Genomic DNA, 14,259 nt, shown 5'->3' on the forward strand with positions numbered 1-14,259 from the left:
GATCAGAGTAAAATGCAAAAACTTTGGGAGGTGCATTATGGCCACAGAAGCCGATGCACCAACAACTAACAAAAAAAAAAAAAAAAAAACTTTGGTTGTCCCAGTGTTTCCAAAACAACAAAAATCAGAGAGAACAACCTCCATATTATGCTTCGTTATCCATTGCACATGGGCTTGCATGCATGGCTGGAGCGAGGGACTCTCTTTCTCTTTATGAAGATACAACTAGTAGACTCCTTGATTGCCAGGAGTTTTATCAACAGTTTTGTCACTTTATTAGAACTGTGTTTAAATGAAGAACAGCATTAGGAAAATGGAGACAAACCTACTTGGGGTGGGGGGGGGAGATGGCCCATCGTTGCCATGAGGCTAATGGTCACTGCCTGAATAAAGTCACTAATTATTTGTTTTGGTTACATTTTGATTGGACCCATTGGGTGACTCTGTCATTTTTGATTAATAAGCTAACCCAACAGAAAGTTGAGTTTTACAGCAGCTGAGAATCCCTAGCCGTATATGGGTGAGAGCCCAGGGAGAATGCAGATTCATTTAAAGTGTAAATGTAAAAATCTCACCTCAGTCATTTGTATTAGTTAGTTTTATTGTGTATCCCTTGTACAATTTTTTTAAATTTATCTTCCTGTGAAATATTTCAAGTAAAAACTGCAAATTATTATAAATTAATAAACAATTATATTGAAACAACTTTACCTGAGTGTTTATTTGTTGCCTCTCCCTTTGAACACAGTAGCTGTAAATCAAGTGTGTTAATATTGTCCAATCCCCCCTCCTCCAAAAAGTATACAGTGGTTCAGACACAAACAATAAATGAGTAATGTTCTCTGAAAAGTTTTTGACTGCTTATTGCATGACTAGTGTCATTAATTCAAAATAATAGACACTCCTAAAGAAGACATAAATAGTATTGATGGATGCTGAAATGTATATCTTCATTGCAACCATGGATAAAATTATTTTATTGTTGTTTATGTGAGTGGTTTAATCGAAAAGTGAGTAACCCCAAAAAAAAAGTGAAAATTATTGGGTTCATTTCTGACCTCAGACAACTTCAGAAGGGTTAAATAAAGAATTTTGTGGAATAATCCTCAATATTAAAAGAAAGAAAGAGAGAAAGTAATATCAATGCTCTTATTGCCTTTAGAGCACACTTGTGTAATACAGTCAGTCCTCGTATAACACGTGTTTGCACTACACAAATTCGATCATACACGATTTATAAATAGGGGAACAATATCTCATATAACACGAACCGAATTCGCTTATGCACGATTCGCCTTTGTGTTTACAAGAAATGACAGTCGAATGCAGAATCACCCCAACCGAACGCAACACGATAGGAATGGAGAGAAGATTCTGAAAATGTATTTGTTTTTTATATCAGTGAAGGGGAAACACATTTCACCATAATAACGTAAAAACCAACACAATTCCAGCTATCGGTATAATCGCAAATGCAATTAGATCGAGTTGACTACCAGTTAATAACAGATTCCACTAGCAGGAACGCAGCTGGAAATTGTTTTTATTGTTTTATGGTAGTAACCCCTAGAAATGTGCTTTAGTAAAATGTGAGGTGTTAATCTCTGCCTTTACAGTGTTGTTTATTCAGTTGCTACACGCACGCAGATTTGTTTATGTGTATCAAGCTTGCCTCCTCGTTTTGTAATTGTGCTTTATTCCATAAAAATGGGTAAAATAATTAAAAGGTGTGTAAAGGAAGCATCCTGGTGAAGACACTGCAGATTGAGAGAGAAAAAGAAAAGCAATATTAATAAACAGAGGCGGACTGGATCAAAAATTCTTACCCAGAAAACTTTATAGTGGCCTCAAAATCACACCGGCCTCCAGCCCACCGGGGTTTCCTCGGTAAGACTTATGGCCAGTCTGCCTCTGTCGATAGAGAAAAAAATATGAAATTGTGGAACGCTTTGAGCGAAATGAAAGACCATGTGATATTGCACGTGCTACAGACCTAAATGAGGCAATGCCGAGAATTACAAAGAATGCAGAGAAAATAAAAACAACTTTCATAGCCGGAACAACTCAAAGTGTAGTTAAAATCCATTAGATTAAGGTACAAAGAATTGGAAGAAATGGAACGGCTGTCATCTGTTTCGATAGAAAATCAAACAAAAAACAAGTTTGCTTACGATAGAAGCAAAAGCATCAGCAATATTTTATTACGTAATAGTCGTAATAAAATACGTAAGTATTTTATTGCGATTATTTATTGTGTTTGGTAATGTTTTGGTTACAAATGTGTGTTCAATCTTGGGTGGTCGGCACCTAACCCTATTTTTCCCATAGGGTTTGTTGCACGATTTTGCATTTCACGAGGGTTTCTAGAAACACAACTATCGTGCTATACGAGGACTGACTGTATTGACAAATCACATCATTTATCGTTATCAAAGGATGTAAATAAAATGATCTGTGGGTAACTCCATATTCCTTAGGGTCATCTAAAATTCTGTTGTAATTCCATTTAGTATATAAAAAATATTGGAATACATTTACAGCAAAACTTTATTTATGGGTGGTGAATTTCTTTTAACCCCAAAGTTTTAGCAGCAGAGAGAATCTGTACTGATAACTGATTTTTCTCAAATAATATTGCATTACTGAAATATTTTTATTCTAATAGATAGTTAAGTGTGTTCAGGACCGACGCCGGAACCGTCGTAATCGCCTTTCCAATCAGCATTTGAAGCAGATTCCAACAGCAAAATTTTCAAAAGGCAAGAATTAAAATTAGTTCAAGTAAAGTATAATAATAATTAAGCTTGTTAAGTACATAACGTATAAATCTAAAAAAATGTGAATAAATTAAATTTAAATTAATAAATTGCATTTTATTGTTAACTGATTATTAAAACAGGGTGCTCAAGATTTTGTGAATTAAGATCTTGAAATTTTTAGCATAAAAGATTATTCAAGCTAGTGCAGCTTAAAATGACTCTCAAAAGGAAAATTTTTCTGTGCTGCAGTTTTAGTATTCACTTCTAATACAGTGAATGCTTATTGTGATCACTTCAGGACAGCTTAATTGATAAGAATAACCGGTTGATAATAATAACCAATGGAACAAGGATGTATTTGTTCAGTTTTTTTTTTATTAATGCAAAGGAGAAATGTATACATAAAAAATGGAAGTGAACATAAAGAAAACATTAAAATCCAGCAATATAAACTACTTTAAAATATGTTCACTATTTCTTTGAGTAAGTCATGAATAAAATGAAACTGTCGTAATGTTTCTGAAAACTATAAACCATTAAAAACAAATAAAAGAAAATTAAGAATTAAAATCAAGAATTAGTATGGGTTAAAACAGTCAAATACAGTACTTTCTTTAATGGAGTAATGACACGGACAAATCTTCTGAATTATATGAAGCAGCAGTAACTAGACACATGTCAGGTTCAAGAATCGAGATGATACATAATCAGTTCCACTGCACATGCATAAACTGTGATAAGGCAAAAAAAGTGATAACTTAAACCAAAGTGCTGATTGCAATAAACCATGTTCTTTATATATACAGTATTATTTATATATATACTTTATATATACAGTATATGTCTGATTGGGATTTTATAAAGTCCCAATGACATGAATGATAACATATATATGATTGCAGTAAGCAGCATGCACTGTGTTTTGCAATATATTTATTTATATATATATGCTATTTTATTTATATAAGCAAAATTAATTATGACAGGTCTCTGTAAGCAGCTTTGGAAAACTTTGCCACTGATCAAGCACAAGTGTTAATTTAAGCAACAGTCAAACTGTGTAGAAGAAACTTCTGTATGCACACTTCTTAGTAGTGATTCAGATTGATACATATCCTGAGAATTTAGCAAATTTCACTCACTGATCTTGTAAATATGATTTGTTTTCCGTATATGCAATTAAGAAAAATGCCAGAAGTTATTTTTTTTTACTTCCATTTTTAGGTGTGTTAGCATACATGTGTAATGTGATTATTGTCTTCGCTATGTGACCATCCTTCTGCATTTAGGGGTGGGCAGAAGGGGCATATGGATAGACCAGTGGCATATTCAGGGGTGGGCAGAAGGGGCATATGCCCCTTCTGCCCACCCCTGAATATGCCACTGGTCTATCCATATACCATATATGGATAGAATAAGATAGCCTGTGGGTAGCTGAAGCACTGGATGTTATGTTTGTGCCGTACACATTTAGAGGACTAAATGAGAATATTGCATATGCATAAAAACAGAATACTTTCATAGAAAAAAGCCATTTTTTTAACTCCTTTCTCATTTTTAAAAAATAATTTATCAATTAATTACTACTATTTACTAATGCACCTGAAATGTAACACACTGCATACATTAACTAACTACTTATGTTTGTAACAAGATTATGATCAACAGTAACAGAAGTCATGATTAATGATTAAACATCAATGATAGTTAAGTGGAGAGAAAAGTGTAAGTTTGCTAGTTCTCAGAAATTCATACAACCTTGTAGAGACACATGAAAACTAATTAGAGGATAGAATATAGTTTTTAACTGGTGAATATAACTGGGCTCATTTGTCATTCCTTCTATGTATTGATCTACCATCCTCTGCTGAAATCACAGAATTCTCCCTTTAAATATTTGCTTTTACTCTATGAGATACATATTTTCAACATAATATACCACTCAGTTGCTTACATTGATGATATGTACATCCACAGTGAAAGGCCATTTGTCCAATATAGTATTAGGTAGCAGCAAGTGATGAAAGAAAGAAAGAAAGCTTATAGAACAACAACAAAAAAGGACTTTCCATATCACCTGTCTATTCCCTGTAATAGTTTTTCTAGTTCTTCCTTGAATTTACTTAAACTACTCACTTCTGCAACACTAGATGGAAATTTGCCCCAAACAGTCAACTATCCACTGGCTAAAGGCAAACTTCCACACATGTATCCAGTAAACAATCCTTCCTCAGTTTAAATTTGACCCTCCCCCCCCTTTCATGTGTTCTTTGTGCAAGAGGAAGGATGCTATTGATGCCATTAGCATTTAGCTTATTCAATCCATTCAGAGCCATAAACACCTCAATCAGATCTTCTCACAGGTACTTTGTTTTTCAACACAGAAATTTGCAGAACCAAAGCCTTTCTTGGTAAGTGTACCCTTTGTTCTCCTCATTAATCTTATTGCCCTTCTTTGCACCCATTCTAGTAGATCCAGATCTTTCCTAAAATGAGGCTTCCAGGCCTGTGTGCAGTACTCAAGATGTGGTGTAACCTAGAAAAATTACCTTATATCATTGACCAAACCCCATGAACTGTCCTAACTGCTGGTCTGCACTGTTCAGAGAATTTCATGTCTGACTGCACAAGTACCACCTAGATCTTTTTAATTCTCTACTACTTTGTGTGATACCACACAACTGCTATGTTATTCTGGAGCTGCTGCCACCCGTATGCCGTACCTTGAATTTTTCATCATTAAACTTCAATTGTCACTTCTCAGCCCATCTCCCTAATATTTCTAAATCTCGTTGCAGTAGCATACCCAGGTTACTTTTACTAACCATCCTGCAAACTTGGGCATTAAGCCTGATATGCCTTCATCAGTATCTTTAATAAATATTGAAAACAACAGTGGGCCCTAGCACAGAAATCTGAAGATTACACTAAATAACAAAGTGCCTCCGTAGCCAGGTGGGAAGGAGCAGCAGTGCGTAGCACACGCTTCTTGATTAGACCGGGGTTCGAGCCCGTCACCACCAAATACGGAGGATGCGGAAAGGTCAGGGAATGACCACCGCATATTCCTGGAGCAATATGGCCTTAGTTGCTAATGCTCCTAAAAACCAAATAACAAACTAACAAGCCTGGTGGCCAGGAGCAGCAGTGCATAACACACTTCTTGATTAGACTGGGGTTCGAGCCCGTGACCACCACATACGTAGGATGCAGAAAAATCAGGGAATGACCACCGCATATCTACGGAGCAACATGGCCTTAGTTGCTAATGCTCCTAAAAACCAAACAAAAACAACAACTAAATAACATTAATCTAAGATGAGTAGTGCCAAAACAGTATGAAAAGCTTTTTTGAAATCAAAGTATATGATGTCAAAATTCAAGACTACTCTCATAATTATGGTTAAAGGTTTGCTGCCTCTTAATATAACTGAATAGATCCCATCTGCCCAAGAGGCCTTATTTATGTTTAACTTCACTAATTTCTCCTACAGTTTCCTCTTGGTTATCACGAAATTATTGGCCCCGAGTGCCAAGTGTTTTTCTCTGTGTGATTTATTGAGTGCTCTTTGAAAACAATATAGTTTTATTTCTTTTCTTGTGTGATTTTCTCCTCTTTTGTTCACATCAAGTGGTTCTGTGCTTGCAAAGTCAGAAGTAAGAACCCAGAAAGGGAATCCACCTTTCTTTTCCTAGTCTGATCATATCAAATACTAACCACTCTACTAACTTGAATAACCGCTTGGTCACTGGTGGCACGGCTCCTGCCTCCCCGTGCTGGAGCCGGTAACAGGGGGATCCATCCCTTGGGGCTAAAAGGAGCAGAAATGGAAACTGATGTATTTCCATGTTTAGAACCAAAGAGCTCTCAACACGACAATGACACCGACCATGACTTCTCTCCTTTCAAAGAGACTTAAAAAGGACACAAAGAAGCAGGAATCTCCAACTTTCCTCATAGTACATTCTTTGTCATCCCAACCTGTCGAGCTCTCCCTTTCATCATCCAGAGATGCCTAGGAAATGCTGCAGGTTCACCAAAAAGTTAAACGTCTGCAGTCAGGAGATTTACTAATAGAGACATCTCACTCAGACATTCTGAGTTACTATTACAACTAACTTCTTTAAGTGAAATACTGATTCAGGTCACCCCACACAACACACTGAATTCTTCCAAGGGAGTGATCACCGAATGGAATCTGTTAAATGTTTCTGAGGAAGAAATAGTCCAGGAGGTAAAAGATCAAAATGTGTCTCATGCAAAACTAATCATGATCAGAAAAGACGGCAACTTAACTCCTACGTGAAACATAATCTTAACTTTCAGTACTCCAAATCTACCAGCTTCTTTCAAAGCAGGTTACTTGAACTGCTGCATTCGGCCATATATCTAAAACCCAGTTGGAATATAGGTCACTATGATAGTACAAATGTCCTTCTGGACTATGAGCCTTCTTTTTACAGTTTTCCTCTGTGCACTCTTGTTTCCTGGTAGATCTGTAACCTTATTCAGAGTAAGCCCACTTTCCTCTCGTTCTTTCTTGACACCATTGATCTGGTTTAAGGACTATTACTATTCATATTTGCTTCTAATATCTGTTTAACTAATCTCCCTTCTTCTGTCCTTCGTGCATGTCCATATCATCTTGATTTTAACCATTTACTTTTGGTTAGATGTCGAAGCTTTTTTTTCTCTTCATTTTTAACACAGCTCATCCTGTGGCGTGACATACATTTTGAGAAAATGGCTGTAATAGAAATGCACACTATAGCATTCACATTTTAAAATGTATTTTTATCAATATATATTATACTATGATTGATAAATAACATATTAAAACTCAAGAGGTTATTAAATTTATTGAAATGTAATATGCAATAACTAACGTTGTTTTATTCTTGATGGCTAATTTTTTTAGTTGGAGGAAGGGAGTGTGGGGAATCCTCTTGTATTGGGCCAGTTTCTTTAAAGAATGAATGTAAGGACAGCTACTCTAGTTTGCTTTTCCTCCTCTAAAATACATCTGTAACCACCCATCAGATTATCTATTTTTGAAGGAGAAATTTACCTCAATATGATATGTAGAACACTTCCGTATGATACTCTCCAGACATTAAAACAAATAAAAGATTAACGCAAAATTAATACAGTAAAAAATCAATTGAAATCAATTTACTGTAATCATTTTGCATTAATCTTTCCTTCATTTTAGTATCTGGGGAGTATCATACGGAAGTGTTCTACATATCATATTGAGGTAAATTTCTCTTATTCTTCAAGTATCGATATCAACATAGAATGTATGACACTCCCCAGGCACAGATTTTCTTTTGAATGCACTGCGTCTTTTGATGTCCAGATATCTATTTTGGAAACCATTTTCACCAAACAGTTAACATTTGAAAGCTTGCTGACAATTCCTTTATAGATATTATTTCTGGTGAATTTTCTTTGCATTGTCTGCATCATCATGCATGTCTATTAAATCTTCAACTGTTACTTTCCTTCCATGGTCTAACAAAAGTTCATTGATGTTGTCTGTCAATTTCAGTACTATGCCATTACTATCACCTGCTTGGTGACATTATTTACAGAGCCTTCAAGCTATTGACAGGTTCAGGCCAAAACTTAATCCAAACCCTTTTCATGCTGGATAATGTGTGTGTGGATAATTTCATCCACACAAATTGTATATTGTCATTTGCATTCTTTATGTTAAAATCTTTCCAGAATAACTGAACATTTGCAAATGTAAGAGTATAATTCTTACATTTGCAAATTGCTCCATTGTTTTTCATATAGAAGTAAATATGATTCCTTGTTTAGGTTGTAAAAGTGCCATTGTATTTAGGTGGCAGAAATATTATTTTAATGTGTGGATTTGATACATTTAATGTTACCAAGAACACTGTGCAAAACAAGTAGTGCTTTGTTATCCAGATTGTTTTCTGTGTTGCAGTTTACCACAAATGGCACAAAATAGTTAAACTATTCTGTAAAGGTATCTCTCGTCATCCTTGCATTTTTATTACTTCACCAAACTACAGGCAGTGTAATCTTGGCTACCTTTCTTAAAATCCTTAGTTTATTCACACAATACAATAATGGTTTTAATTTCACATCGCTATTGGCTTAACCATAAACTCAAATAGTACTAGCAAGAAAGAGTATAACTGCAGCATGTGGATTTCATTCTCATGCACATTATTGTGGATGACATGTCAAATAAATATGTGCATAGATTGAAACAGGCATTGTAATATGGGACATTATAGCAAGAATGAGCTGTGTTGTCTTGCCTATACTTCCATTATTTAGTTCCATTTATTTTAACTGGCTTTCTATATTTCATTTTTACTTGAGTTTTTATTTCAGTGTCAAAGCTTCTCTGTTCTTAGATATACTGAATTATAAATGGAACATGAGTTAGTTACAACCCTTATATAATTTAGCATTAGCATATATTTTTTCTTCAGTACTGAGTGAGTGAGTGTACATTATTTTACTTCAGCAATGATAAACTGGGATTGGTAGGATGCAGTGTGTTTTGGTAAGTCTTAAAATTCTGTTTGAACACTCATTCTCTGTCTGTTCATCCCCTAAATGATCTATTTCCCTGAATATTTATCCCCTTCTTAACTACTGTTGGCTTTAGGATTTGTTTCTCTTTAGTTGAGCACTGCTGGACATTCTCTTGTTGCCTCTATAACATGCTGTTGTACAAAATAGTTATCTAATAAATCCATAAAAGCCTTGCTACTGTATGCATTACCAACACACAAGTTCCAGTCCATGTAAGAAAAGTTAATTTCCCCTATTTATAAGACATTCTGATTTACTAGTCTACTCAATATGTCTGTACAGTTGTTTGTTATACTCATCATAGTGTAAGATGAGTATAACTTAACTAAGAGCATAACTCTTTCCCCCGCCTCTTCTCTGGTCTGTCCTTTCTGTACCATGCTGTGCCCTCAAATTAAAATTCTACATCCCTCACGACTGAGTGACCCACCATGTCTGATATCCCTACAATGTCTGCATTTAATGACTTTACTAATATCTCAAATTCATCAAATTTATTTACTGCGCTCATAGGATTAGTATACATGCACCTGTTTTTACTCTTGGTAACCCTAACACAGCCCATTTATTTGCTGTTTTTCTGTGAAGAACCCTAGCATGCCTTGAAATCCTTGACATCTTGCATTCCAGGCTGCTGAATGTTCCACTAGAAGCAGTGCAAGAATCACTTACACTTCTGCCTGCAGCTGCTGTTAAACCTATAGTCTGTGTATCCCCTCCAAACTAGCATTCTAACTCACCTAACACTTTCTTGATATCATCAGCAAATATTCTGGCATCCCTTCTGTTAAGTGTATTCCATCCCTGTTAAGAAGCACAGACTACACAGAGAAAATTTCTACCCCCATTAGCCTTGCACAATCACTCCAGGGCCAAATTGATTTACGAAGCTCTCATCACATACTCCCTCCTATTGTGTCTGTGGGCGGGCAGAATTGCAGACACTTTCCACTTCAATCACGACTTACAATTTTTCTCAACATTGTACTTGCTGAGAAAATTTTGTAAGTTAGGTTTGTTCCTATACGTATATAAATTCTCAGATTTCTTACTGTTAATGTTGTTAGTACCAACGTATACAATAAATCACCTTGTGTGTCCATAATGATGACAGCCTTACAACAGCATCAACATTTGCCCCAGCAGACCTACCCTGGTCCTTTGTTGCTTAATAATCAATCTGAATGCTAAATTTTTGTCAACTATATGATATTGTATCTTCCTGTTTCAGGATTCAGTTGATTGCAAAGGCAACACAATGACTTATTATCTCCTTGTGATTTACTGAATTTTCAGTAACTTAAAAAAATTCGGCTAAATAAAAGAGACAATATAAAGGATTTTATATTTCATCATTGTTTCAAAAGCAAAGTGTTAGCATATGTTTTGTGTTGTGTATTTGAAAATGAGTAATATTACTAAAGGAATATTTTTATGTATAAAGTAAGAGTATGATCACAGAAAAAACAAAGTTAGGTGACCTTCAATTTTATTTGACTAATGCAAAGAACATAGTGCAGCATACTCTAATTAGTGCAGCAGAATTGTGTGCATCTGCAGTATTAGGGTGTTGCTCACATAGCTTACTTACATGAAATTCTTGGCTTCAAACTGTCTTCAGGGATTGCGAATGTTTTGGAAGCAATGTTTCAAAACTAAAAGCTGCCACAGAAGGGTTTTCATCATTAATGAAAATCCTTCTGGGATAGTATCTAATTTTGAAAATCCTTTTCATTTTTATTAGTGATGTATTGACATCATACATCCATTAAAAGATTTTATCAGAAGTTAGATCCTCTGTGCATCGCGATATGATGAAACAACTAATAGTGCTAGCAGAAACAAACTATAACAACATACTGGTCTAAAATCAAACAACCTGTAATGTTAGAGAAGAGTAACACAAACAACATGACAAGTTTTTGTCATGCTGTTAGTGTGAACTAACGTACCTTTAAGGACTCCTTATGTGCCGTATTATAATGACTAAGTATATTAAATATATTAAAGTAGCACTGCTTAATTTTCAAATAAGTCTCTCATTCTTATTAACTGTCTTCTATAATCTCATCACATCCAAGCAGATTCGTGAAGAGATGAGTGCTGAAAATTAAGTGGTGCTACTTTAATATACTTAGTTAGTGCGAACTTAAAAGAACATATTTTGATAGCTATCAGTAAGGGCGACTTCTCCCTTGTAAGCTGCTTATATTTTCAAGTTGTGGTCTCAGTGCAAATAAAAAAAGTAGTTGAGGTAAGACACTTGTTGATATTGAAACATGCAATATACACGATTCAGAACAACATGTAGAATTGAATAATGATGCATCACATTTAATCATTTCAGTGGCTGTCGACCTTTACATTATTTGGAGGATATTTCTATGAAAATCTTAAAGTGGGATTACCAGAACATTTATAAAGCACTTCAGTAATTGGTGGCTGACCCTTAAACCAACAGTTTAGCATTTCTTGGAGCATTTAAAACTGCCAAAGAATACTTACGTACATCCCAACCAAGAAAGAAAAACTAATGAAAACTGTAAGCTATAAGGAAATTATATGCCTTCTGAAGAAACAGTCAGTGAAAGCTCACTTAAAACTTGTTGCATGCAGTACCCTGTTCCCCAAGTGTACTACAGCATTTCAGAAAGAAGAGCTACTGATTCACAATTTACATGATAAAATATTAGCAGTTGGTTTTAATCAATGTAAGTAGAATTTGCAAAGCTGGAGCAAATCAGGCATTTTCAATTAATTTAGTTCTTGATCCTTTTTGAAAAAAGAAACATATTTCTTTGAAATAACTTCAGGTTAATACTGAAACAGGCTGAAATTATGTATTACATGAAGCAGAAAATATTAAACTCCTTTTTTCTTGATGTGCCTGAAGGCATTATGTTACAGCAAAAAAGTCATTATTGGAAAGAATTTCTATAGATGTTTAAGAAATTAGCTCTTACTAATTTTCAGATATGGTAGTTGATTCACTGATGCCCAAGTGAAAGGGCCCCAAGTGACAAGTGATTTTTCTCTGCAATTCATAGAGTGCTCTTTGAAAGTGATAAAGTGTGTGTGATTTTCTTCTGTTTTTTTTTTCCACTTAAAGTGGTTCTTTGCCTAAAATGTCTGAAGTAAGAACCCAGAAAGGGAACCACCTTTCTTTTTTTAGTATCTATATTAAATACTAACTTACTCTACACTAACTTTAATAATTGCTTGGTCACTGGTGACACTGCTCCTGCCTCCACTTGGCGGGGCTGGTAAAGAAAGGCCTTGGCTGCTTAGAAGAAAGTTCTTCTCCCATGGCCTAAAGGAGTAAACATGGGCACTAATGACTTCCCACAATTAGAGCCAAAGAGCTCTCAACATGACAACCATGAAACTGATCATGACTTCTCGCTGTCAAAAAGACTAAAAAAGGATGCAAACAAGCTGGAATCTCCAGTTTTCCTGATCATCCGTTCTCTGTCTTCACAACCTGTCGCAATCTCTCCCCTTTCATCATACAAAGATGCCTTGAAAATGCAGCAGCATCTCCAAAAATGGTGAAATGTCTTCAATCTGGAGATTTGCTAATAGAGACCTCTCACCCAAGACACTATGACCTACTGTTAAGACTTACTCTTTGTAATTCCAATTGTAATTCCAATTCAAGTCACTCCACATAACACTCTGAATTCTTCCAGTGGAGTGATCAGTGAATTGGACCTATTAAACGTTTCCGAAGAAGAAATAGTCCAGGAACTAAAGGATCAAAATGTAACTCAGACCAAAAGAATCATGAAAACAAAAGACGGCACCTTAGTCCCAACACATTGCATAAATTTAACCTTCAATTCACCAAATCTACCAGCCTCAGTCAAAGCAGGTTATTTAAACTGCTGTGTTCGGCCCTTTATCCCGAATCCTCTAAGATGCTACAAATGTCAGAAATTTGGTCACTCCCAGACAGCATACCATGGAGATGCAACATGTCCAAACTGTGGTTACAAAACTTATACTAGACACAGGCTCCGCAGTGTCCTAATTCCAGGGGCAATCATCCAGCATACTCCAAAGATTGTAATCTCTGGAAGTTCGGGAAAAAAATACAGAAATGCAAGACTGAAAATAAAGTATCTTTTCAAGAAGCTAGACGACAAGTTAAATTAAGCACGCCAAAAAGCACTTGCGCTTTGGCTACCCATAGTCACAAATCAGTAGCATGTCAGATAGAAGTGTCAGTCTCTCTGGACAAATCAATTGCAGACTGGGCTTGATCAGTGCTATCGACTCAGCCTGCATCTAAATCACAGTTAGTGGACCAAAGTAAAAATACACCACTGACAATTCCAACCCAAAACCTAACTCAGAGTAAGGTGGCAGAAAACTTGCAAAAATCAGATCCTGTTGAAGTGAAGCACCCACAACCAACAGGCGTGGATATCGACGATATGCCCAAACAAGATCTTCTTGAATTACATGCAGATGGTGATATGGAAGATAACAATGATTCAGGATGTCCCAATTTTCCCAGAAAAGAAAAATCTAAACCTGACCGTTATAAGCAACCTATGCATAAAAAGCAGACAGATTCATCTTCCTCTTACAAAACCAAATAATGGAACACATTATCCAATGGAACTGTAGAGGTCTTCATCGATGATATCCATGAATTAATTCACCATTACAAAACTCTTGCAATGTGCTTGCAAGAAACTAATTTGACACCTCTGGTCTCAGTTTTAATCAAAAATTATACCGTATTAGAAGCTATTGCCATGTGTGTTGTTAATGGTATTACTCTGATGTTGGTTTCATTTTATTTTCCACTGAATCATCAATATGCTATTCAGGAACTTGAAGATCTTGTTATCCATTTTGTTTACTAGGAGACTTTAATGCACCATCCATTACGGGGTTCCGACACGTCAG

General features: G+C 35.6%; 1 protein-coding gene across 2 annotated transcripts in view; it reads left to right on the forward strand.

Annotated features, from left to right (window-relative positions):
* LOC150091144 (E3 ubiquitin-protein ligase RNF13-like) overlaps positions 1-14,259 on the forward strand; it is a 341,104-nt gene that overhangs the window by 288,625 nt on the left and 38,220 nt on the right. For both annotated transcript variants that reach the window (XM_090382193.1, XM_090382202.1), the window contains one exon: positions 2,666-2,759. In XM_090382193.1, the coding sequence (XP_090238319.1) occupies positions 2,666-2,759 (94 nt within the window). The remainder of the gene's footprint in view (positions 1-2,665; positions 2,760-14,259) is intronic.

Source organism: Mastigoproctus giganteus, chromosome 1 (genome assembly GCF_048544385.1).
Source record: "Mastigoproctus giganteus isolate SK-2022 chromosome 1, ASM4854438v1, whole genome shotgun sequence".
Taxonomy (NCBI): Eukaryota; Metazoa; Arthropoda; class Arachnida; order Uropygi; family Thelyphonidae; genus Mastigoproctus; species Mastigoproctus giganteus.